Below are 26,839 nucleotides of genomic sequence, written 5' to 3' on the forward strand. Positions count from 1 at the left end.
TTTCTGCTTGGGGTGCTGGTTTAAGCATTGCCTCATTTACCACAAAGTTAATTTGCTATCTCCACATATGCTAATACGTTACTTTGCAGCAATGAGAGCACGAAGGAGATTTTACACACAGTGAAGTATAACATGAGCCCAAACTAGTGTCAGGCAAATGCAGAAAGGTCAGCAATGCATCAGCCACCTCCCTGTCACTTTGCCCATCACGCACATACAGACACGTCGGGTGCCTAAAATCCCATTAAGGTCAATGAAAACCCAGTTGATCCCATCAACGGCCCAGACAGCAATTAAGTTTGCCCTAAAGCAAACTCCTACATTTGGGAAATTGGATTGCATCCGAGAGCTCCTTGGTCACATTTATTAGATCTCTGTCAACTTTAATAGGACACCCAGCTCCTCTCTAGATGCCTGGATAGGGACACGTCCCTTGAAGCATCTTGATCTGTGAGCTGAAAACTACTTTGAATAATTGGTAAAGCTACTGCACCATCCCCAATATCAGATATTGTTTTGACAATTTAACCCGTCTTCTACCATAAAAATCATGTATTTTAAGGTCACAAACGTGGCATGAAAAATAAGCCACCACAATTCCTCATTCTAATAAAAAAATAAATTTTCCTCTTTACTATTTCTGTTCATCTCCCCACAAAAAAAATCTCACATTAAACTCCAGGCAGTAAGCCCATAAATGCTGTTTGTTGTCAATCCACTGCAACCTACCCAATGAGGCTAGAAATAGGAGGCTCCTACTGTTTTGTAACATGGTATCTTCATTTTCCATGAGGCAAGATACGGTAAAACAGTATTCATTGTTTTGCACACACCCTGATTATAGTGGTTTCTAAAATATTAGTTATATTTACTGCCACAGAGACGTTCATGGTTGGCCATACAGCCATACAAGAGAAGATAAAACCCCAAATCCACTGAAAGGCATTTAAATGTTCCAGAATTTCTAGATAATTCCTCCTAATAGCATGAGATACAGAATAGACGTCTCATTTTCTGCCTGTTCACAATGGCCCATTTAAAGCATCCAGCTATGCTGGCTCTAAATGAAACAGCCACCCTACACTCATGCCAACACTCTCACCATACTTACCACACTTCAGAGAAATCCTCCCCACAACCTCTGCAAGGACCCATTTAGGGAGCGTTTTCTTACCTTTGCTTTTGTGAAAAACTTGTGTCTTAAGAGTTCTGCTGCCGTTGGTCTGGCAATAAAAACAGATGTAGAGAAAGCAGTTAATAAGATTGCTTTTCAGTGCAACAGTCTTGTAAATAACACGAGTGGTTGAAGGACATGGGCTTCTCTGGCACATTTCCCCTACAACCAGTCGGTAGAAAAGCAGTGAATAATTCAGGGGTGGGAGGGAAAGGGGAAAGAACTCAAATATTTCAGGTACTTTGCTGTATTTTGTAATTCATTCCATCCAATATAGATGCAACGATGCACCTTTGCCTAGTAGACAGAAATAATCAGGGCTTATTTTCCTCTTTAAGTTAGACTTAAATACGGAAAAGTAGAACTGGTCTCTCGGCCTGTTGAGAAGGAGCTTTCTAAAGTCTCAGGGTTATATGAAGACACTCATAGCATTTCTCCTGCTGCAAACTGTGCTTAAACAGCAAGAGAAGGTGATTAGGGACTTACTGAGGCTACTCATCATAGGGTTTATGTCAATCCAGCCCATGCCAGCAAAGTCATCCATCCTACAGCAAGGGAATGCCAAAAAAATGCAGGAAATGTTGCTGGTGCTTGAGATGAGAGAGAGGACACACAGCAATTGAATATGTAATGTTTAATGCTCATCAGCACGCACTCTAACCCGTGGGGAAAGGATAGGCTTGAAAAAAAACAGAAGAAAGTATCAAGCTGGGAAAAAGAAAAGCCTTGCTGTCAGCATTTATCAAGCACTTAACTGGATTCGTTAAGTATTTCAAATGCAAAGCTTGTTAGGAGAGAGAGATCCCATCTCGCTGTGCGTGAGAAGCCTTTGTTCCAGGATCTGTCACAAGGGGAGACTCAGAAACGTCTTCATTATGAGTATTTTATGAAGGGACTTTTTCCAGAATTAGCTTGGTTAGCAAGGGGAGAAAAAACAGGATAAAATTTGTAGGAATGCTTTGCATTTCAAGGAGCACTGTTTTTAATGCAGGATGGACGTTTCTCTCATGCAGCTGGGCTACAGAAATACCCCAGCTCTACGTCACAGGCTGTGGCTATGAACGTGGCTCCAGGCAGCCAGACCCTCTCGCAGCTCCAGACGATGCCGGGCACAAAGACACGGTGCTATTCCAGCAAGCACAACGTAGGCACCCCCTCCTCAGTGCTCCTCCTGACCACACTCCGGAACTGAGCTGCTCTTACAAGACTGAAGGCAGAATCGGGTCACTTCAGCAATTGGTATGGATGAAAACCCATGGGGCAAAATTTGCCACATTGAAGGCCTTCTTGCACTGGCAAATTTGAAAAACATCCCCAAGTAAGTCCGTGTTGCCCAACATGCAATTTCTGATCTACAAAGACCAAACTGTTTTGACTAAAAGCAGAGGGCTGCAGTGCCCTGCTGGAGGTGGCAAGAGGCAGAGCGGGATGTGTGCCCAGTAACTCAAAGGGAAGACGTGTGTCTGGGCCAGCCACAGTGCCAGAAATTTATCCTTAAAATAAGGACAGCCAAGAAAAAACTCTGCTGCCACACAGCAGGGCTGCTGCATCCCCCCCAAAAGGCTGAGGAGTCAGGGAGCACAATGGCTTCACAAACACAACGTGATGAGTTGGTTTGGTTAAGGTTTATTCTGATGTTGGCAGTCAACTCTTACCTTTTCTCGGGGTCTTTTTGTAGACATGATGAAATCATCTTCCTAAACGACTTCCCATACTTCTTCAGCATCTCCTTATCTTGCACACCAGTCTCCAAAGATGGAGGATCGTTTTGGAGCGTCAGCATTAAAACCTAAAAGAATTACATCTATTGGCAATGAGATTTTCTCGGCCTTTGTTAGAGGCAGATTGTGAGAAAGCAGTATTTTAAACAAGCACTTTCACTCAGCAGGCAGATAAATAGGGACTGTTTCACAACGGTGGCTTCTCGAGGATAGTCTGAAGGTTTTCCTGCAGTTTGGGCTGCCACCTTCTATTCAACAGGTGAGAGCTCACCCACTACCTCTCCCTCAAGGCAATTAAAGGGTCTTTGCTAGCAGTGCTTTCTAAACTTGAAGAAACTTATTTTCAAGGCATTCATACCTTTGTGACTTGCACAACAGGACGCAGAGAGTGAGTCACCTGCTCCTCTTCTTCATTGGGGGGCCAGGCTGATCTCTTCAACAAGCCCCAGCCCACAGCCTACCTCCAAATGCAAGGTTGGGATGCACTTTTGGGTCAGTTGGGTACCATGAAGGTGTAAACACAGCAAAATGCAGATTTTTTGATAGAAAAATCAAGATAGAAATGAATATCAGTGTAAAAGCAGAAGGGCTGCATGGAAGATACAGGAATTCTCTTTCAAGTAGCACTGCAGGTGCTTGTGCTTCCCTTCCAGCACAAGCACTCATCAAGTCCCACTGATTCTTTCCTTTGCAACCCTCGTATTTTGAGGGAAAGGAGAAAAAATACTCATTTCCATTTCCACTTGTCACTTACTTACAGATGAAAGCCTATTTTTAGCAAAGGAAGCAGTACAGAGCACATTTGAATAGCTTTCAACAGCTATATCGCTCAGGGCTGCAACAGACCATCAGTGTAGCTGAAATTAAACAGTCCACAATAGAATGCCCTGCTTTTTCTTATCTCCTCCTCTGGGATCTCTATCTCTAAAGAAATCCCCCTCTTCAGAGGGTCACTCAAAGGATGGGATGTTTTGCTGCACAACAAAAATTCAATATGCAGCCAAATGCAATTACATACAACAGATAAAAGACAAAAGTCCTCTTGCAGGTTGCCTTACTGCAACCCATATCTAATAGAAGGGGAGATTAATAATTCTTTCCACCACCTAACAAGATATGGCACTAAGTATGTGACCCTTGTGCTCAAAGCTACAACTCATGCATTCAAAATACTGGAGAATGGCAAGCCAAAGCTACTGGAAAATGTTACTGGGAATCAGAGTGCAGAAGGGAGCATCAGTGAAGACAGGGGCACCTAAATCAGCAATGTATTTTCCTGAACTTATTGATTTGCCACAGTCATCAATACGGTGCTATCTTTACCTGCATTTCTAAAGCACTTAACTGTTTAAAAATTTCTGCACAAAGCTGATGCAAGCCTTAAAAATAATATTGTTCCTACAACAGCAAACTAGTGCAATGTCTTGGTACTTAAACCCATACACTGATGTTCCTGTCTTTCTTAGGAGCCACTGGACTCCTCCAAATCCACTGCAGCTTGAGTGTTGGGCAGGGAGGCACCCAGGCCCTAGAGCTGTGATGCCCACCTTGCAATATTTTAGCAGTTAAAGCACACAGAAAAAGAAAGCTTGCCCCAGAGAAGCCTAAAATTACACCCCTAAGCCTCAAAGCTCCGGTTAATAATCTAACCAAAATTTTTTCTGAAAGGGTTTTCCACTCCCTCATGCTCCATCTGATAGAATTTGCATCCAGGAGTGGAAGCAAAATGGGCTTCAAGAGGATGGGAAATACAAAAGGGGCTCAATTTTTTGAGCATAACAGGGACCCATCAGATCTCATAAGGGGCTAAGAGATCTCAAAGCTCACTTGAAGGATGCTCCAAACTTTAGATGATGAGGTGGACTCCTAACTAAGATACAGACTCCCTGAAAGGGCAGATGTTGGAAGAGGCTCCTGGTTCAAGAAAATCAGCTAAACCACCATGATGCAAGACAAATTTCAAGGTACTTAAAAGAAAAAAAGGTTTTTGAAGCATCCAAGTTTAAAAAAGTTTCCACATCTCCACTTCAATAAAGTACTAGTGAAGCTAGTTTGCATGGCATTTTATATTGAAAAGCCCTGCCTGGATTCAGTGATTAGCAGCACTGTACCAGCATTAAGGAATTCCTTTTGGGATAACTGGTAACAGCATTTCTGAGGAGGATTATCAATGCAGAAGGAATAGCTCCCTCTCCCACTACCACTAGAAGACAAGTAAGATGCTTTGAATCATTAGTTGCAGCCCTAGAAAGATCTGTTGTCTCGAGAGGCTTCAGGCCTGAGGCATGCAACAGAGTGTCCACGAATGGTGACCCTGGCACGTCTGAGGATCTAAATAAGATTCAAACATTCCTCAAAAAAACTCTGATTAAGCGGTGGTGTTTTGTTTTTCTTTTATTTTTAAGGTGTCTTCACACAAATTTAAGACCCACAGGTGCAAACTGAGAGGGACAAGCACCGTTCAAGTCCACTCACCTTCATGGGGGGGTATTTATGGTAAGGAGCCGCCCCCGTAGCCAGCTCGATAGCGGTGATTCCAAAGCTCCAGATGTCTGCCTTGAAATCGTATCCTCTGACCTGAAAAACAGCAGGGGGTGTCAGCACGTGAGTCTTTTGCTCTCCTGCAGCACAACTCCTTTCTTTAGCCCTTGCCCTTGTCCGAAGGACACATCCTTTTGTCCTTTCTCCTCCTTTCTCAGGAGGGATTCGGAGAGAGCAACACCATAACCTTAAGTGCAGATGCAAGGAACGATTGCCTTACATTTTCCCTTACATTTTCCTTACAATTTCAAGCAAGAAGTGCAGTAAATGTTCCAGCTATTAAAACTGCAGACTCTTGCAGCCAGGATTGCCTTAGCACAGGCCATTCAGAACGTGCAGTGCAGGAGGGCACTGGGTTCAACCAGGCTCCAACTTCCCCAGCACTGAGTGCCATTAAGCAGCGTGTTGCAGGGTTAACTTGCAGTTAATACATGCAGGGTTATCCCCTCGGGAATATTTGCCTTTATCTGACACTTTTAGTCAACCACTTACCCGATGCAACAGCAAACATGCTCGATCCTGAGACTTCAGGGCTGGAAAGTAGAGCCTGGCTCAGTAAAAAGCCCCTCATTCCTGCCTGCAGAGTAATATTTCCCTCCACTGTATGTTTTTTGCAGTGACTAATTGTAATTTCTTCGCTTGACATTAAGCACAGACTTGTTCAGGGAAATTTATAGTATTTACTTCCCCTCAAGCACAGGAAAAAATATTGCACGGGCCAAGGCAGTTACTTCCTTGCTATCATTAGGTAATATTTTGGCACTTGCTTGCTGGGCTGCAGGGGACGGACGTTGTGTCCTAACGTCAAGAAGAGCCACAGAAACCAGAGGGCTTTGGCTGTTGGAATTGCTTCTGGCTAAACCATGGAAAAATTAATACGGAATCAGAGCAAAGCTAATGGGGATACTGTGTTCAGCCAAATTAACAAGATCTGAGAAGACGTGCGCTGTGTCAAAACCTAAAATGTAGCCCCAAACGCTTTTGAGATGGTCTTGAATTTTGAGAAGCAAAAACCATCTCCTTCTTCTAAGACTTTTCAAATGTTTTCCTATTGTGATGCTACAACTGAATTAAAATTTATTGTGCTATAGCAAGAACACTGCATCTTCCACTGACTTCCCATCTTTGGGGGCATCATTTCCACAGCTCCTGAGCATCTGGGAGGGTCTCGAAGTGCTGCAGTTTAGGGATGCCATAGTTTGAATGGATTTCAAACAATTTTAACTAAAGACAGATACCTTAAAGGCTTTATAAAAACACAGTACAGGAAGAAATAGGTTTTATAAATTCAAGTTTCCTCATTCTATTTGTTTAAGTTTTTGAGAATAACTTTGGCACACTTCCTAGCTTTCTCTCTCAGATAACCTGCCAATAAATCCATATACTGTGCAATTTCCCTTCTCCGGGAACATTTACTAAACCACATAATCCTGCTTGCAAATGAAAATCTGCAAGTTCAAAAGTTTCTGCAGCAGTTGCTCTTTTTGACATTTATCCAGTCACTAATCCACAGTTAAGTTACAACAGCTTTTAATTTTCATCAACTTTTTTTTTTCTTAAATTGATCAAAACAAGTATATTTTTCAAAACCAGAATAGCAGAATATCATGTATTTTCATGCTAGAGGAAATTAGCTCTGCTGAAGTAAAACAAACAAAGTTGAGGCAATAATACCCAGATAAAGAGGGCCGACCTACAGCAACCCCTTTTGTCCTCCCCATCAGATATGATGGCTCAGAGTGACACCTGCTGGAAGACACCAAGATGATATAAGCCAACTTGGAAAGATTTCTTTGGAGCATCCCAAATATTCCCTACCATCTAATCCTTGCAACAAGTTAAAAGCTCAGCCTTCAAAAGGAGTGAATTCTCTAGAAAACTCATCTCCTTAGGAAACCCTTGAAGTGTTTCCCATCCAAAATACCTCCTTCCCCTCACTAAATTGGGGGCCTTATTCAAATTCCTCCCAAATTCCAAAATATTTTGTAGTGACTGCTATGAAAAAAAAAGAGGAATGAGCCAGATTTACTGTAATAAAACAATGCTGTTCCAAAATATTTTCGTTTGAAACACTGGGGCAAGAAGCAGAGGAAGGACACACACAGTGAGCGTATTTCTGCTTGGTGCACATGCCAAAAAGCCAACCTGGAGCCCAGTACACTCTCGAGATGTTTTTAAGGTCCTGGGGGATAATTTTGGGGATGCTTAGGGCATTGAACACCAACGCAGTGGGAGCTAGCTGCAAAATGCCTTGTTGGGCCTGCAATATAATGTTGCTGGTGGATCTTGCTCCAAAATGGGCAGCATCTTCCCTTAAGCAAGGGCTGCTGGTGGCCTTCAGCAACGGTCCCGCAGACAAAGCTGACGGCCACAGTTTAGTCTAGAAGGGGTAAAGGACACAAAGCGACAGGTCTGAACCCACCAGGAAGGACGATGACATCTCCGAGGGAGCCAAAACCACGGAGCAGCAGGAGGGGGGGATGAGTGTGCCTGAATATTCACAGCCTGAATGAGCTCCTCAACTGCAGACGGCTTTGCTGGAGTAACTCCCCACTCAGACATGCTGCAATTAACTGTCTTGAGTTGGCGTATTTGCAAATGCTGAAGAAGGTGCTCCTTGCTGTGCACATGCAAATTCAACACGTGTGTGCAACTATCTATATCGCACCTCACACCTTGGCATGAGGAAAGAGGCAGGTTATTCCTCTTTATACCAAGGCTAAGCTGTCTCAGACTCACCTGAGGTAGAATCCTGCAGAGATGGAATAGGGTAAAAAGCTACCAAATGCCAAATACCCCATCCCCAGCTGTGAAAAATAAACCTAGGGCAATCCTGCAGCTTTAAAGCTTCACCAAATGCAAAATAACCACGTTAGGTTCAAGGAAATATGGTCAGTGCTGACAAGAGCAGCATGTGAGGCAAGAGGCAGCTCACCTGCTCCATGACTTCTGGTGCCATCCAGCACGGGGTGCCCACAAACGTTTTTCTCACTTTATTTCTCGTAATATCGCCGCCCGTCGCCAAAAACGCGCTAACGCCGAAGTCTGGAAACGGAACAAGAGAGATTTTAGTAAGAACATCCTGAGCAAATAGACCGGCTGTTCCTCCCACAACACATGTCACCTATTGCCAGCCACCTATCGAGTACTAAGCCATAAAGTTACCATTAAGTTATGCATGGGGAACCTTCTAATGAATTACAAATGACCGAGAGATTGCTACGAACATATAAATATATATATACACACATTTTTTTAAAATGATCTTTTAAAATTATTTTTTTTACCTTTTTTTAAAGTTATTTACCTCTATTTATTTCCAACTAGCACCTTCTTGTATCTCCTGCCTTACAAAAGCCCTGATTATTTACAGCAACAGAAATTTTCTGAGCAAAATAGTCATGCACATAAGGTGTATTAGATATCCTAGAGTTTAGCTGATATCTGCATCCTGACACAAGGAGGGGTCAGACTATTCGTGGGGATGTAGCATTACCCGAATGGGCTTTGCTTGATGATCCCTCCATCCCCAATAGGTTCAGGGCTCGGAGGTTGGACACCAGATACTATTCCCTTAAAGGCGGCAGCAAGGTGGTAAAATAGGGCAGCACATCCCCAAAACTTTCATACATTGCAGGACGTCATGGAAAAGGGGATCAGCAAACAGCAGCAGTGCTGGGAAGGCAACGGGATACAATATGTTTGGTTGGAGAGGAGCATTACAAAAGTAGATTTGGCAACGGAGCCCCTATGATTCAAGAGGGGATGACAGAGACTTTCCTTGGAAAAAAGAAAAATCAGGTGAGAGCGAAACTGTAAACACAAACTGCCAAAGTATTTCCTCCCATCTTGCTCTGAAGTACATGCCTTTTGCATTGCGAAATTATAGATCTGTAACTGCTCATTCCGTGTAACTCAATATTACTCCTATTCACCTTCTTCCAGCGTGCACAAATGACAGGTCTAAGTCTGCACAATCTTTAATGTGACTTTTGAGATTAGGTTTGGAGGATGAGTGCCTTCAACTCGGGGGATATCTTATATAAAGCATTAGTCACCACATCTAGTTGGAAACCATTAAAACATAACTGCCTGGCACAGGTAATTGCTCCTGCAAAAACCCTAGCTGTGAGAGCAATGAGGTTACTCGATGGCTGAAGGGTGTTTTCCTCACTGGGAATTATCTGCTACAATTGGATGTTTTTTCCAGATTCGCCAGCAACAGCATCCACTGGGGAAGAGCCTCCAGGTTCCCCCCATCAGGGTCCTTTCTCACCGGGCTCTCAAAATATGAGAAACATCAGTGAAATAATCATTCAGAAGAGTAACACACTACTGTTTCCAGCTTACTCTGATTAGACATTGCAGGACAGGAACTTAGCATTGGCTAAAACACCAGGCAGTTATAACCAAAAATTCACAATAAAGAAGGTTTCATAGAAGTCACAAGGCTAAAACAAGCGCAAACAAACGCCTCTTGTTGTGTTCTGCTCTTCCACATGATTTGTACAGTCCTCTTCCTTGGAGGCATCTCGCACTGCTGCTGCTGCTGACCTTGCAATTTCAATATTGGCTGGTGGAACACACAATTCCTAGCAGCACTGCTCCCTTTTCCGGAAAACTCCCTAGACTGGCCATTTACAACAGGAGTTTTCCATTGTGATCTTCCACGGACACATCCATCACCCCTGCTCCTCTTATAAACTGAATCAGAATCCAAAAGAGATGTTCCAAGTTAGTGGCACTTTACTGTTTATTATAGGTAGCCTCGTAAGATCTCTTCTTCTAAACAAGGGCAATTTAAAAAAAAATACCAGCATTATCTTTAATTTACATAAATGGCCCAAGTGCCATCAGCATCCTGTTGTGATGAGCTGTATTTAAACCTGTGCGTATCATCTTACCTCCAGTTTCCATGCAGTCATCCCAGGGGTAAAGACCACGCAAAGCAAAAGCCTCCCAGCAATACCAACACCAAGCCCCTGGGCAGCGCACGCCGCGTTCGCTGCGTCTCCCATCCAGCACGAGGCACGTTTATAAATTCCCACTGTTTGGATTTGGGCCCCTACATCTGTCATCTGAGGTCGGGAGAGAGCCTAAACGGAATTAAACTGTGCTGCATTACATGGTTGATTTATTCAGTGTTTTCCCAATCAATTGTACTCATTTCCAACTGGCTCCAACAACAACAGCACATCCAGCGTCTGCTTTTAGGCATGATTTTGAAATGGTTTTCTCAAACGTCACCTTACTAATTTAAACTGAGTCCCGACTCAAGATAAGAGCGTGCCTGTTCTCAGGAAATACCTGCAAAGCAATAAATTCAACGCTAACCTCGAGTGAGGGTGTAATCCCTGCTTCTGAGAGGCGGTCAGGATCTGTCTCTGTTTTACAGGACATTTCTAACCAAAACACTTTGATTTTTAACTCCTGCTGCGCCTGCACTGAAAGAGACGAGCAAAAACTTAAAGGTATTTACACTAAAGGTATTTATACCTTTGCTCTTAACTGGCAGCTTATATTTTATACAGGGTCACTACAGGATAACTGGGAGGCTGCCTGGTAGTGATAACTCTGCAAGAGCAAGAGGAATCAGGAATGTTTGGATCTCGCTTGCAGTGCCAGCTATCGCCACTGCTGGGAATGCAGCTACTGTCAGACACTCAGAAGAGCCCCAAAAGTTCAGACTTTTGGCACAGTAAATAATTTTCTGGCTCCAGGGGCTGTGGAAGCAGCGGAATTTTTCTTCCCCCCAAGCTGCCTTTGGTTCCTATCACTGGAAGCAGTCCAGGAGATGAATCTTTCCTATATTGCTTCAGAAAAGTGATTAAAAAGATACTTACACCACAACTAAACCAATCTGGAGTAGAAAGCGACAATTCTGTCAACATGGGTTTTGCAGAAAACACGGTGGATTTTACTTATTTCAGCAGAAATATCACATGATGCAACCTATACACCCCTCAAAACATTCTGCAGGGATAATGAAGTTGAGGGGGAACGTTTGGAAAGACCTGGTGTTTTGAAGCATTGGGCACTGACGCTCTTCTCCTCAAGAGCTTGTCAGCATCATCAGTTCTACTCAAACCTAGAAATCAGCAATAAAAAAGAAAATTCACATCTCTTTAGCAATCTGAAGCCACAGTGCTACCTTATCTGTAAGAAGCCTAAAGGCCATAACCAGCCAGCACATAAGAAGTGACCCATGGTTTCCTCTCTGCACGTAGCAAGGGAACTTCAGCCTTCCTGCAGCGATGCCAGCACACATACAGGGCTAATAAATGCCTTACACTAAGGAAATAAAAAGGCTGCTTTGAAATCTGGCCTCAACATGTTAATAAAGACACCTTAATATTGCACAAAGACTAAACACAGGCCACCCTGGTGCAAACACTGCCCTGCAAGTTGTTTCTGTAGCCCAACGATGCGACAACCCAAACCCCTCCAGGGCCGCCAAGGGCAAATCGCTCCCATTGAGCTGTTTTAGGGGCACAGAAACTGCGACCTCGAAACACACATCAGAAACCCAAGTGAGCAACTCCAATTCAAGCACTTTCACCTCCCAAAGTGACATTTTCCTAATGCAAAGTGAGGGGAATGGTGGCAACAGCATCGCACCCAGATGCTTGTACAGAGTGTTGTTTTGGGACAATGAATTAAGAGCTGTCAGGAACACAGCAAAACAGTGACAAGTTGGCATGGGTTTGTGGAAAGTTGCACAAAATCAGTTACACGAGGTGCATTTTTTTTTTTTTTTTTGACCTGGCTTTAACCATCCCCGTTTTATAACTAGATAGAGCAAGAGGGGTCAGGAGACTTGCCTAGTATCAGTCACCAAATCCCAGGCAACTCTGCAAAGTCTCCATGTGCTTAGACTGTGGAGCAAGGCAGCCTAGGTGGGAAACCGCAGGAATGCCAAACTCCAAGGAAAAGCAGCCCCTCCAGGCAGCTGCTCATCCTGCCCCGTTCCCTTGAGCAGGGCTCACACTGAGCAGGTTCTGCATCCTCAGCAGCCTGTTACAAGCTAAATAAATTATTAATCCATTGAGCCTGGATCACTCAGAAAGAGAGAGGAAATCTCCTCCTTTTTAGAGCTGTATCAGTGCTGACCAAAGGGGGTCATATCAGTGTAGCTTTTAGATGCCAGGGAGCCCATAAAGGCCAATGCAAAGAGGTTTTTATGTTCTGGTATTTTTGTTTTCTTTATTTACTGCAATAATTGCCACGGAGAGGCTGGAACAAAAGCGTCGCCTCTTGCTGTGCATTGGAAGCACCTCCGTGCTAGGCCCGGTGTCTAGGAAGGGAGGTCTTGCTCCCTTAAAAAAGATATATTAATCTGGTGTGTGGGGAAAAGCTTCTGTGTTTAAGGGTGCTAAATCACACAGGGCTCCAAAAATAACTGCTGTCAAGGCATGGACCCAAGCAAAAAAAAAAAAAAAAAAGAGAGAGAGAAAAAGAAAGGAAATTAAACATTGGAGAACAGCCCCAGCCTGGATCTCACTGGCCAGCTCTGTCTGTTAAAGGCAGTTTTAGGCCCTGCTTCAGTGGATACGCATTTTGAAAGCGAAAGCAGCTACACAGTTAAAAATAGACACAGCCAAGAGTAAAAATACCAAGTTCTAGGGCTCAGGGAGGAGTCTGAAGCTCCACATTTGTGGAGGCCGTTGCGGGAATTTTTAGCATTCCTGGCTTCCAGCGACGGCCTCGTTGGATTCACAGATTCCTCCTCCGCTGTTTTATCTGCCGCCGGCCTGGGCTGGTAGCGCTGCAGCAGCAGCTCCTGCATCCGAAATGCCTCTGTCAATGAGGAGAGGTGGAGACACCTTCACCCGGGTACCTTCCACACTCGGGCTTTTAGAGTTGGACAGTCCCCATTGACTGCACGGACTTGTTTTTGAGGGAGTAAAAGCGGTCGGAATGATCTGTGTAAAGTTGCCACCATGAATGATATGCAGAGGGAATCAAGTGTGAATCACGAAATACATGAATTAAGTTCACTAGTATCATGTGATGGTGTAAACCACGGCAGCTCATATCACAAAACCACAGAATCCTTAAGATTGGAAGGGACCTTTAGAGATCACCTAGTCCAACCCCCTGCACACACAGGGTCACCTAGAGCACAGGGCACAGGGCTGCATCCTGGTGAGTTTGGAAGATCTCCAGAGAAGGAGACTCCACAACCTCTCTGCGCAGCCTGTGCCAGGGCAATGTCACCCTCACAGTGAAGAAATTTTTCCTTAAGTTCCTGTGGAACTTTTGGTGCCTCAGCTTGTGGCCGTTTCCTCTAGTCCTATCCCTGCTCACCACTGAAAAGAGGCCGGTCCCATCCTCCTCAGTGCCTCCCTTGAGGTATTTATACACGCTGATCAGATCCCCCCTCAGCCTTCTCTTCTCCAGGCTGAACAGGCCCAGCTCTCTCAGTCTTTCCTCACAGAGCAGATGTTCCAGGCCCCTGATCATCCTCATAATCCATCTCCTTCAAGGGAGGTCCTGACTTACCCAAGGCCTCAGGTTTCATTCCACAGCTGATTATTTTTTTGCCCCCTCCCCACAGTGTAACTTACTGTATATAAATCTAATCATGCCATGAGAAGGCAGGGATGTTGTCAGGCTGATAACCAAAGCACTCCGCTATAAACTGCATTACTCATAAAATGCATTAATATTGCCACAGGAAAATGGGTTGGACTTTGCCAAAATGCAAGTCTTACTTTACTGGGATTGCTTTGCTATTTCCAACTTTTTCCCCCCACTTCTTAAAAAAAAAAAAAAAAGAAAAGAAAAAAAGAAAGAACATACTTGAGAGAGATCTTGCTATTTCAGTCCAGGTCAGACCAGAAGGAAGCTGAAACGTCAGAAATTCCCACAAAAAACAACTCCCATGTTCTGACCAGGTCAGGCTCTTCTCTAGTATTCACTCATCCATTCGTTTTTGTGGCTTTTCAGGTCCATCAGCTGCCTCCCCTAAAAGCGCAGGGGCTTCCTGCCACCACTGCAAACCTTGTGACCGCGGTCGAGTTCAGTTGCTTCACTTGCTCTTGTGGAAGGTTTCAAAATTAAGGCCTTGCAAGAGGTTTGGGGCAAAAAAAAAACCACACGCAAAGGGGAACTTTGCACATCTTGCCGTTCCCATCATTTAAACACTGCAGCTTAGAGAAGCCCAGGACAGATGAGTCCCAGGGAAGCTCTACTAAAGGGAGACACAATAAATCACCAGTGAGCCTAAAAAAAGACGAGGGCCACAAGCAGCTTTCTGCTCGGCTGGCAGCAGCGCTGGAACAACAGTGCCCTGTGCTAATGCAACAGCTATTTGCAGCCTCTCCCAGAATATAATCTGCCGCAATTACAAATCCAAACTGCTCCGTCTTGGCCCCACGATGGAAAAAGCCCGTAGGATTTTATTAATGTGCAGCTTGCTCCTGGAAGCCCCACCCTGCCTGGCAGCACTTGCCACATGGGATGAATTATTTGCACTTGGTTAGAAATGCAACAGCAGGCGAGAGCCCTGGGGGACTTCAAAGGGAAAATAAAGTTGGATTTTAGACCAGAGTCCTGGGCTTTAAGTGTTGAGTCTTCCCACACCAAGGCTGGTTATCGTCTGCAGAGAGAGAAGAGCTACCTGTAAAAGCTCTGTATTGCACTATGGTATTTTTCTGGGAGAAAACGGGACACCTTTCATATGGAGATGCAAATCCAGGCATGGGTTTGCCAAGGAGGGGCAAACTCCCTCCTGGCACTGCAGGATGCAGGGCTGCAAAGCCCTTGTCCCTTCACCCGCAGCAGAGCAGCTCCCAGAGCTCCTACAGGCTTTGCCTGATTGACTCAAAGGATGAGAAAAAGTCCTGTTGGGGAAAGTCCTGTTGCCTGCTGGCAAAAAAAACCTTTTTCCACAGAAGACATATGATCCACCTACACCAAGGAGCATTTCCAACATATTTGTGCTGCTGCAGCTTATAACAAGCAGCGAGTACAAACAGCAGACACCTCCTCCTCCTCCTCCAGGCACATTTGTGCTCGCTAAAGCAACCGCTTTAACAGCTCTCCCTACCACATCCCTTGGGACAGCAGCTCACTTGCTTGCAAGGCTCTCTCCAAGATTTCCAGTTTGTCCCATTTGGGACTGGGTTAGTCCCTACAGTAAAACACACGCTCTGCTGCTTGGCTTAGCTCAAGCAGCCACCTGAGCAGTGTGACCAGCACATCTGCAGCTATAGCAAAGTTACAACTCATTTTTACATTTAGAGACATCAATTTCCTTCAGATGTATCCACCAGCTACTTACCTTTGACCACCCTTTTGAACACACCTTACACAGGTCATAAATCAGGGGTATCTGTGCAGCACGCTGTTTTTCAACCCTATGAAGTTGCTGTTCTACAAATCTGGCTAGTTTATCTAGTCAGATTTTGATTAGGAGCTTTATCTACTTACACTGATTTGTGGACTTAATAGCCAAAGGATTTATTCACATTAACAGTCATCATTTCAAAGACTTACTTTAAAATATCAAAGTTTCTTGACAATAACATTCTTATAGTTTTGAAGGACTTTTTGCCATTATAACATCTATGCAGAGTCACAGCCAAAGTTTATTCAAAGCCATTGGAAAAGTTACCTGCAATTTGCACTGAGCCATCTTCCCCCAGAAGAATATTTCCTGCTTTCACATCCCTGCAGAAAAATAAAGCGAGAGTAAGCGGAACTCAGTAAAATTTCCTCCTTTCAACCAACAAAACCACTTTTTTCCCTTCCAACACTTTCGCTTTCCAACCTTTTCCACATGCATTTTGTTGCAACATCTCCCTTGCTTTCAATCAAGCAGAAGGCTGCCTGCAAGACAAGGATGCTAAAGACAAATTGAACAGCAAATGGAAGCTGACAGGAGCCTTCAGTCAGCCTTTGAAAGAGTATTTTAAGCCCTGACAAATGACTGCCTCTTGCTGACAAGGAGCATTCCAGGGCCAAACATCTGTTTGAGGCATTGGTATAAGAGGTACTACAAGAAAATTCATTACTAACTTGCTTTACTGGTCAAGAAAGCTTAGGTATATATGGAAATGCTGAAGTTACATTAATAGAGAAGGTGATTTAATAGCAGAATGGGATTTAAAGCAACGAGAAGCTGCGACAGCGATGCTGGAATAACTAGATAAGCATAAAACACGCTCACAGTTGAAGCAATGCTATAAATGCCACAGGTGCATAAGGAATTTCCTAAAAATATTTTTTTTTGCCTACTAGTGCATGAGAAAGCCAAATCTTGGTCCATCTCATCCCAGCAGCCTAATGAAGGTATGCAAAAAATACAGGTTTACATGAGGGTGATGAAGGCAAAACAGGCAGAGGGGCTTTTTATTAAATTATCTGCCTGTTACCAGTGCTGAATCACAGCCCTGCCCAACGGTGCCCACGAGCTCCACGAAACAGGTAATAGTTAAAGGTCCCTGCAGACGAGAAGGCACCGACGCTGCTGGGATGGGGGCTCTCAAGCACCCCGAACAACCCGAGAGATTAAATACAACGTCAGGCAGGTGGCAACGTCCTCCCCTGTAGCATCCGTTACCCAGCACAGCCAGAGTAAATCACCATTTTAATTAGTGTTGCAAAAGGTGGGCACTTTCTGCAGAAGGGCTCATGGACAGTGCTTAGGTAGAAGGTTCCCCTGGGAGCTACGGAAGCGCCAGGGCCGCGTTCGTGCTTCCCGGTGGGATGCGCTTGGCACCTCTGGGAATCCTCCCCTCCCGGTCACGCTCCTGGGAATGATTATTCCACGGCAGCAGGGGTGTTTCCCAGCACTTCCAGGCTGGGCGGGAAAGGAAGGGACGGTGCCCAAAGCTCTTGCTGGAGCTACTGCTGCTCTTGCCCATGCAGCCCCCATCTGTCCTTCCAGCCACGCTCCAGCACGGCCCAGGACAGCGAATTCCCAACCATGATGCACAGCAGGGTCCAGAAACCCCAGCCAAATTGCTGCTCTAGGCATCAGCCCTCCCAATGCAGTTTTCTAAATTCAGCTTGGATTAAAATTAGCGTGAATTCTTGGTGGAAGTAACCACCAGTGAACACAGAGCTTTGGCTCAGAAGATCATGAAAAATCATGGCTACAACAAGCAAGGCAGTGACGGCCACCACCAGCTACACAAGCCCAACTAAGGGATTAAATTAGGGCTTAACAGGGCATTTCCTGCCCCTGACCAAGGCCGCGGTGCCATCACTCCACCCCTAGAGCAGCAAAGCGGGTCAGAGGCAACGGGATGCTGAGACATCAGCTCCGTTTCGGAATTACTGGGTCCTGGAAACACCTTCCAGGCCTGCCCTTTTTCACCTGTATCAGCATCACTTGTAGCATCCTCAGTGCTGGGTCAACGCTGGGCGGACAGAGGCCTCCTGCTGCAGCGCCCCGATGCTCCTGCAGCATCTCCCAATTTAGCACCATGTTTAAGCTAAATTAATTACATTTAAAGCAACTTAGAGGAGGAGGAGGGCAGAGGAATGGCAGTTTCCTGTTTATTCTGTTGAGGAGAAGCCTCTAAATTCACCAGCTGAAGAGCAAGGAGTTTGTTACTGCAGGATGCAGCTGCTGCCAAGTACAACACTTTGAAGGTGCTTCCCACTAACATGGACACAACCAGATCCGGCGGATGCAGAATCACTGGCGGCCTCCGGCAAAATTACTGTGTTGGAAACAGGAAGCACCCCTAGGTCACAGCAATGGTAATTATTTTGCATGGTAAACGAAGTAACAGAGTACCAGAGTAAACATTCCCTTGTCAGCAGCTTAGCGCACGCTAACATCCTTTGGGGCATCTCTACTCCATAGCTCGCGCTTTCCTCTCTTCTTGAAGCTTCCAAGAGTCTTTCCCTAAAACAGCATTGATGTTTTTATTCACCTTGCACACCTGGATTGGGAAGAAGGGCTTGGATGCCCTCTGGTGCACAGAGATGCTCCATGCTATCCCAGAAAGGCTTCACAGTGGGGCTCCAAAGCTGGACCGAGGGCACTTGTTTCACACAGCCAGGCCACGTTAGACCCTACATAAACAATGTTAGGCCCTATATGAACAATCTGGATCTCCCAAACCACCAAAAATACGAGAAAGTGCCCAGATAGAAGGGACTTGGGAGCACAGGGCAGCTCCTCACAGAGCGCCAAGGTACCAGCTGCAACTCTGCAATCCAGGCGAGCGCAACAAAACTCCCCATTACTGACTTCTAGTAAATTTGGCTTCTGCAGGAAAAGGAGTGCAGTATTTTAAGAGGCTCGTTGAAAAGCAGCAACTTCACAGGATGTGGAAATCTCAAAGGAGCTGCCTGAACGCCAGCCCACATCTGGAGCAACCATTACTTGAGGCTAATGAAGATGCAGCCACTTCAGCGACCTGAGCAAAGAGCAACCCAGCACCGAAGGAGCCAAATGATAAAATCGAGGAGGAAATAGAGGTAAATTCTGTTATGCCTCCTTTTCTAGCCTGCTGTTCGTGCCTTTAGGATGCAGGGCTGTCTGTCAGCACAGCCATGAGTCATCTGCCCATTAGACAGGATTTACATCAGCTGGAACAATACATTTTCATAGACTCAACTCCATAGGGCATAATTTGGGATGAGGAAGTAATGGTTGGACCTGCCAAGTTTTATGCAAAAAAAAAAAAGTGCAAGACGCAAGAATAATTATTTTTTGGTAATGGTACCTCAAAATATTTTTACTGGATACAACCTTTTGCTGCAGTCAACGTTATCAAAGTAATTTGCAAAATGCTTCCAGGACAATATTTCTACTTCCAATTAGATATGAAGCAATTTGCCGCATTACAGGCCAAATGAGCTCAATTCTCCCTCTGCTGTCAAACATCATTCCCCCTCCAGCAATATGTTACCTGTGTCCCCTCTTTCCTTTGTGTTATAAGCCAAGATATAAACCATTGGCTATAAGAGGTTTATCAGTAGAGACAGCTGCAAAATAGAAACCAGGTTTGGGCTACACAAATGCAAAGAAATGTCTTTATTCCCCCCAAAGTCAGTGTGTTTGGTGTAATATAACAGATTACAAGCAAGACAACCACAGAAGTGCAGTAAGCGAGCCTAAGTTGGTCCCACTCCAAAAAAAAAAAAGTTGTGTTTTAAGCAAGGCCCTCAACACTGCAGAGGTTTGGGGCTTGGCCCCCAGTTTTGGGGTTGGATGCACCTGGCTGCCCAGTCCAAGTCTCACAAGAGTCGGGGCATTTCTAAAGCTTCAGCTTCCCAGGCAGAGGTACAAACACTTGGCTTAACTGTCAGTGGAATCCCAGAACTGTCAAAATGGTTGAGGGTGGAAGGGACCTCTAGAGATCACCTAGTCCAACCCCCTGCTCCAGCAGGGACACCCAGAGCACGGGGCACAGGGCGGCATCCAGGTGGGTTTGGAAGACCTCCAGAGAAGGAGACTCCACAGCCTCCCTGGGCAGCCTGTTCCAGGGCTCTGGCACCCTCACAGTCAAGAAGTTCCTCCTCACATGCAGATGGAACTTCCTGCGTTCCAACTTGTACCCATTGTCCCTTGTCTTGTCCCCAGCCACCACCAGTAGTCAAGTGAAGCTTAGGATGGTTCAGTAACAGATTCCAGTCTCGGATTTTACCTCCCATCACTGTGCCTTAAGCCCAGCATCAATAGGATTTAAAAAATATATATTTTTTTAAGTTACTGTTCCATGATATTTTGGGGATTTCTTCCACAAATTCATCAGTCCTTCCATTTCCTGGTCTTGCTGCCTGCACCTTGCAATGGAGAGCAGGCACAAAGCTCCTTCAGCAGCTGCTGCCCCAAATCCCCAGGACAAGGCACACGGTGGCTGCCTCCTTCCCTGCAGACCCAGGTGTCCCTGAGAAGCTCTGCTTTGCTCATCAGCAACGGTGGGAAAGGCTCCAGTTGGAACCTGGCCTTACTTGAAGGCTTCGTATCACTTATTTAATGGGAATTGGTGGGAGTGCTTCCTGTGGCCTGCACGGCTTCATGTCATAAGTAGGCAAAAATACATTCTGATACAGCCTTACAAAATTTTTAAGAGTGCTAAATAAAGTATCACAAAAATGAAGTAACAAGCCTATTTCCTATGCATTAGCTGAATATGAGATGCTTAAGGCACCTCCATTTAGGTAGCTCTTAGGATCTATAAAGGCTAGAAAGTCTATTGTCTGTTGTTGTAACACAACATTCAAAGACATCTTATGGAAATGGATTATTCACTCGATACATTATAGTAGAAAATACCAACAGGATGAACGTCAATGATTTAAATTGCTCTTACTGGAAAGATGTTTTAAGAGCTTGCACTGGGCAATTTATTTCCAATAATCCATACCAGATAAAGCAGTGACACGACAGGTATCATGAACATGGTAACTGTAAGTAAAGGTGGATGGATTTTGAGGGAATCAAACGGCCAAAGCTAAGGGAGTTTGTTGCATTCTCACCCGGTAGAATTAATGCTGCAGCAGATGCAGATTATTCACTGGAAAAACTTCAAACCCAAACAATCCTGACAACCCAGCAACTGCCAGAAACAACACTACTTTAATATGCAACCTCGTTATGGATCGCCAACCAAAACGCATAATTGCTGCTGAGGCTCTCGCAGATCACCTTGGTCTCCACTTCCCACTCTTAGGACATTTTCTTGCTTCTAATCCCCATGGAACAAACTGTTATCCAAGTGGGGAGGAACTAAAACTGGAAACGTTCCTCTTGCTTTTCATGTGGTTTGTAACTGGTGTATAAGGAACAAAAAAAAGTTGTGTTTTCCTTGGGCTAAATCAAAATGTTTCGAGTAACTGCAGCCCACGCAGCAACCTCAAAGTCCAGAGGCAGCACTCGGGTCTGTGGCGAGTGACACTGAAGAACAGCCAGCTTCCAAATTACTCAGGATCTGCTTTAAAACCCAGCTGGCCCTTGGAGGTGAAAGGCTCAGGATCCTGCTGTCCACGCCTCAACCCTCGTTTCATTTCCAAGAATTGGCGTCCCCAAAGCAGGACGGCAGCACTAGGTGAAGGGGGCTGTGCAGGTCTGCTGCAATATTGCTGCAGGAGCAAACTGCAGCACTTCAGCCCTCAAAACCACCTGTGGCAACCCAAAATCCGTATTTAGCAGTTCCTGCCAGCAAAGCTCTCAGTGCATTAATCAGCTATGTGAAAATTAAGCTTGAGTTCTGTAGGACACTTGAGCTCTACCAAAATGCATCCCCTGGCTTTTACCTAAACTCAGAAGTCACCTATTCCCCCGGGTTTTACCTTAACTCAGAAGTTACCTCTTTGAGGCAAGTTCCTGTGAAACGACACATACAAGTGCTGTTCATGCACCTATACGTAAGTATATGTACACACAAAAATAACCCTTTTTTCAGAAATTCTCTTAATATAGACAGAAGAGCCAAGCAACAAAGTCTTGATCTTATGCCAAAGCAACCCCAAGCTCCACAGAAACAGGCACATCGATTCTGGGCATAAAAATATAACCAGAACGTTGCTTTGGGGTCTCTTCAAAGCAAGGCTCAAGGGTGCTGCCCTTAAACCCACTTCCCAAGCTTTACTTAACAAAAAAAAATGCTGTTTTCTGTTGTTAAGCAGCGATTGAAGAATCTGACTATATAAAAGGGTTTGGACAACGTATCGCTTCACCTGGACTAACTGAAATACTCAGTTACACAACAGCTAATCAGGAGCAGGAGATAAGCCGGGAGATAAAAATAAGGAGAGAGGCAGCGGGGCCTTGGAGCTGTTAATCGTCGCGACTCGTTTGTGAGGCTGCCACAAAGGGAACCACCTGGGAGCTTTGAACCCCCCTCCAAGGAGCCACCTGAACCAACAGAACAGCCCCGCTTGCTTTTGGCTCTGCTTTTATTCCCAAGACGTCCATCAAGGGCCTGGATAATCCCCGAAGGAGCCAGAGTCCAAACGGGCAGAGGTGCCCGCGGCCTCCGCGTCAGGCGGGCGGGATTAGCCGGGCAGTGACCCCGGCAGGGTGTCGCTCCCGCCCGGTCGCCTGTGACCACAACAACCTGCCTGGCCGGAGCCCTGCGAGCTTCCGAGCGGGGTCCTTGGTCCTCAGTGCTGGATGGAGGCCGCGTGTCCAACAGGAGCTGCATCCCCAGGGCCTCTGGTGCTGTCGGGATCACCGCTCTCCGCAGGGAACAGCACCTTGGATCAGCTCCGATGGTTTTGCTGATTTTGCAGGAATATTTGCAACCCAACAGCTAAATACTTATTTTAGAAATACCATTTCTGAAGATGCAATTTATCCTTTCCTCTTCTTCGTAAAGCAGACTGCAAGACCCTTAAATAAAAGCAAAACACATCCCTGCCAGGGGACGACCCTGCCGGGGGAGACCCCGGCGTCGGCTTCCGAATAACGACACACGTCCAGGTCCGAGCTCAGCTCAAGTTGTGAATTAGCAAAGCGAACAAGAAGATGTAATTTAAACCTCTGCGAGATATTTGGCTCTCTAATCCCCTGTATAAAACACTGTCAAGCAATTCCCCTGTCCAAAGCCAGGCACTGGCTCCACCACATGAACGTGGCACCCGAACCTTAACTGGAAGTGGCACTAAGTTTGAGACAAGCTTATGCGCAGTGAGATTCAGCAGCAGCAGAGTTTCATTAAGCCAGTTTTCCACGTGTTAACTCAAATCACCCATTTAGGATGATGCATAATTTAAAAGCAGCAGGCACCTCCCCCGCCACATACGCTGTCTGCTCTCACTTGTGATTTACAGCCCCAACCCGTCCCCGCTTCGGGCTGGCGGCTCCCACTGCGCTCCATTCGGGACCAGCTCCTCAACCTTGGCAGCACAAGGTCCATCCCCGGACATGCCGACCACGTTCACTTCACCCAGATCACATCTCTTCCTGGTACCAAAGGCATTATTTTCCCGAGGCTTTGACACACCGAATTCCCCATTTGTCACCGACCGAACAGGCGCTTTGTGCCACTCTTTGCTTTGGGTTTAGTGTCACATCTGAGCAACGCCCTTGACTCTGACCTCCCTCCGACCCAACCTAGGCTCCCCATGCAGCTGCCCCGCATGGCAGACACTAAATTCAGCTGCTCGGGGGTCACCTGGTGCCGTTTCCTTCGGAGCCAGATACTTGAAGCTGCCCTGGGAGACCCCGAGTCCAGTTATTCCTCTAAAGATCCTCTAGTCCAACCCCCCTGCTCAAGCAGGGACACATCTTCAGAAAAAAAAATTACTGCTTTTCAGTCCCTTTTTAAAAAGATTTTCCATATTTGGACCTCATTTAAATAAGAACAGACCAGAAAATGAACTAAATCAGTTAAATAAGTCAGAAGTCCCAGGTGAATACGGTTTTATCACTTACTTACAGGAAGGGTTAAAAGTTGCTGTGCACTTTAATTGCAGGTAAGTTGTTGTTATATAAAGGTTTATCAGAGAGCTGGGATATCAAAGTGGTCTTCACTCAAAACCACTCTTTGTTAAATCAGAATTTTACCTGAAACTGGAAACTCAAATTTAAGGTTTCTTCTTAGGGGAAAAAAAAACATATTAGAACTCTTTCCAACTTCTTTTTTTGATCCAAAACAATCCATAAAACCATTCAGTTAGGCCAAAAACATGAACTAAACACTGCTGTTCTTTTCTAATTGAAATAACATTTTGGCAAAAATCTAAGATCCTTCTTGTCCTGCAGCTATCTTAAGAGCACAGAGGACTATTTCAGCATGGCAACAGCGCTGCTTATAGTGGCTTTGCACCAGCAGAAGAGCAACCTCAAAAATCCCCAGGGAGCCAGGCTTGTGGTTAGAGCGATGTACATTACGGGGGAGCCATAGGTTCTATTTTGAGAGCATATTTAGGATTGCAGATCACATTCTTGTTCATTGCAGAATATACTGACTTAGTATCTTCTCCTCCTAAAACTAAGCCTCCCCTCGGCCAAAGGGGAGAGGAAAATAGGACTTAAAAATACCTCCCAAATGCCAGAGCAGCACCAAAACCCACAGGTTCCACAGAACATCGAATCTCAAGCCATTGGCTAACTGGGTTTTGCCTACAATAGTGAGGTTTTTCACTTCTAATTTTGCTTCCATCTTTTTTGAAAACTAAATTTGGATAATTTAATCTATGATGTTGATTGTTGCAGCTAGCTTTAAGAAAAATAAAGATGTACAAAAATTTGAAAAATAACTTAGAAATAATGGAAAGCTCTGTTGCTATTAGCCATGTTCCACACTCTAACAACTGGCTGTGTGATGAGATTGTGGGTGCTCAGCTGCCCTGTTGCACTGGCACATTTTGGGACTAAAGATGAGGAAAAAGTACCTGTGGATTTGCCCGTTTTTATGCAGATAGTCCAGCCCCTCCAGCACCTCCTTGAGGATCGTGGCTATGCAGGCTTCATCCAGGACTCCGCTCTTGTGCTCTCCTTTGGCCACTATGTGCTTTATAATATCCAAAACGGAGCCTGGGAGGGAAAAAGGAGAAGGGGGGGAAAGGTTAATATTTGAGCTTAAACAAGAACAACAGATTCACAAATAAATATAACTTACAAAAGCTGAAAGAATTTGGGATGGGAAGGAGGAAGCAAAGAGAGGACAATCAGTAGTTCCTATAAAAGACTTGGGATGCATCCTGCAGGGCTGCAGATCCTCAAGGTACCCGAGAACTCCCTGTGGTCACGAGGATCTGAGGAGTTATCTGTACAGGGAATGCGTGGAATGGTTGAGTGGATGCGGATGTTACAGCTGCTTTAAAATTGAAGAGTAGAGACATGGGACGGGAAATGGAAAAGCCAGGGGGCTGCCAGGACTCGCCCGCAGAAGGCAACTCGCTGGGTAGAATTAGATTCTACTTTTCAGCTCTTAAAAACTCGTAAAAACACTTAAAAAGTGGAGAAGCTGCAAGAAAAACCTACTGCGTTAGCAGACAACACTCTCCTAGTGGAAAAAATGAGACAAAGTATTAAAGAGCACAGAAAAGGTGCAATTTTTCTGATTTTTCACTGTATAAAAAGCTGGAATAGTCTAAATTCTTCCTTAGAAATACTAAATTATATTAATATTAAATGTAAATGATGTATTGCATGACAAGCTATGCTTTCTAAATGAAACTTTTTGAATTTCCAGGCAAAGGACCCATCATGCTGGTAGGTTTCCACTGCCAACTACTTTACTTTTGGATTCTCCCGAGGAAGCTGCAGGAGGCCCCTCTGCACACGCTAAGGAAAAGCTCATTTTGTGCCATCTGCACAGCAGAGGAAACCACCACACGGGCACACGGTGTCCCTTGGCCTGGGGGAAATGGCACGGGGCGCGTTGATCCAACAGCCTTCTGCACCAGACCGAGCGCTCGCGCAAACTATTTGCAGAAAAACATAAGCTCAATGCAGCAAATACCAACAAAATGGAGAAAAAAAAAAGGAAAAAAAAGCCATTTGATTTCTTCATTTTTTATTTATTTCCTCCAGCTATTTATTCAACAATATTCTTAGCTGTGTCTGGTCTTCCTTGCCCTTGTCCATGCATGGCAGCACGTTCGAGCCTTTAGCTAGCTCTGGCATGGATTTTAAAGGCAGTAGCCAAATATTTCCCTCCAACCAAGTCTGAGATTGTTACAAACAAGGTTGGGCTTCCCGCAGAGAGGGCAACATCATCCCCCTCCTTGAACATCTTGAGGACTCACCTGGGACTCGGCTGTGACATTCACATTTAGAAAGTACATGCTCACAAACCCTAATGCTTCTCATTTTGGCCAAGAACCTCTGTGCCACCTAAAAAAAAACTCTAGCAGGTCTCCAGTTTCACTCTTGAGCTTTTTCCCCCTCCTCCTCTCAAATATGCCTGTGTTGGGAGAACAAACTGTCACTTGTTTAGAAGTCCAGGGAAAATATGTGGTTCCTCACGTCCTCGTTTTGTCCTCTTTCCACCCACCCCTCTGTTAGAGGACTTTGTTCGAAACGGTTCCCTTGCCTGCAAAGGGCTCAGAGAACATGAGGAGGCAGATCAGATGGCGCTTGATTTATTTGGCCCAAACCCCTGTATTTAGCTAAGCTAGAGGTTGTGTTTAACCCAGAAAAGGAAGAAGAGGATAGGGAGCAAAGGCAGCAGGACACACACACGGCAAGACTTCTTTGTAGAAAAGCAACGTCTTGGTTCACACCAGTGTTGAGGAGCTGCTTTCAATCCAGCCTACGCATTTTCAAGCCCATTTTCTCCTCAATCCACTTTCTTGTTGGGACATTTAAAGAACTGGAGAAATCTGCCAGCCTTCAACATAAAAGAAGAGCAACAAGGCTCCCAGCCAAACGCTACGTACAGCAGAACAGCAACAGCAGTGCCACCTTCTTGGTGAAGAAAGCGTTATTCAACTCATGCCCACTTGTTTACTCAAGGGAAAACGTGTTTTTACAAATGGCACC

The 26,839-nt window shown here is 45.2% G+C and overlaps 1 protein-coding gene across 2 annotated transcripts in view; it reads right to left on the reverse strand.

Annotated features, from left to right (window-relative positions):
- The window catches only part of OXSR1 (oxidative stress responsive 1), a 71,895-nt gene that overhangs the window by 12,430 nt on the left and 32,626 nt on the right, over positions 1 to 26,839 (reverse strand). For both annotated transcript variants that reach the window (XM_026051901.1, XM_026051900.1), the window contains exons 4-9: positions 24,745 to 24,886; positions 16,055 to 16,110; positions 8,372 to 8,481; positions 5,371 to 5,472; positions 2,830 to 2,963; positions 1,175 to 1,223 (exon numbers count right to left, since the gene is read on the reverse strand). In XM_026051901.1, the coding sequence (XP_025907686.1) occupies positions 1,175 to 1,223; positions 2,830 to 2,963; positions 5,371 to 5,472; positions 8,372 to 8,481; positions 16,055 to 16,110; positions 24,745 to 24,886 (593 nt within the window). The remainder of the gene's footprint in view (positions 1 to 1,174; positions 1,224 to 2,829; positions 2,964 to 5,370; positions 5,473 to 8,371; positions 8,482 to 16,054; positions 16,111 to 24,744; positions 24,887 to 26,839) is intronic.

Source organism: Nothoprocta perdicaria, unplaced genomic scaffold (assembly GCF_003342845.1).
Source record: "Nothoprocta perdicaria isolate Ctin4 unplaced genomic scaffold, notPer1 scaffold_80, whole genome shotgun sequence".
Lineage (NCBI taxonomy): Eukaryota > Metazoa > Chordata > Aves > Tinamiformes > Tinamidae > Nothoprocta > Nothoprocta perdicaria.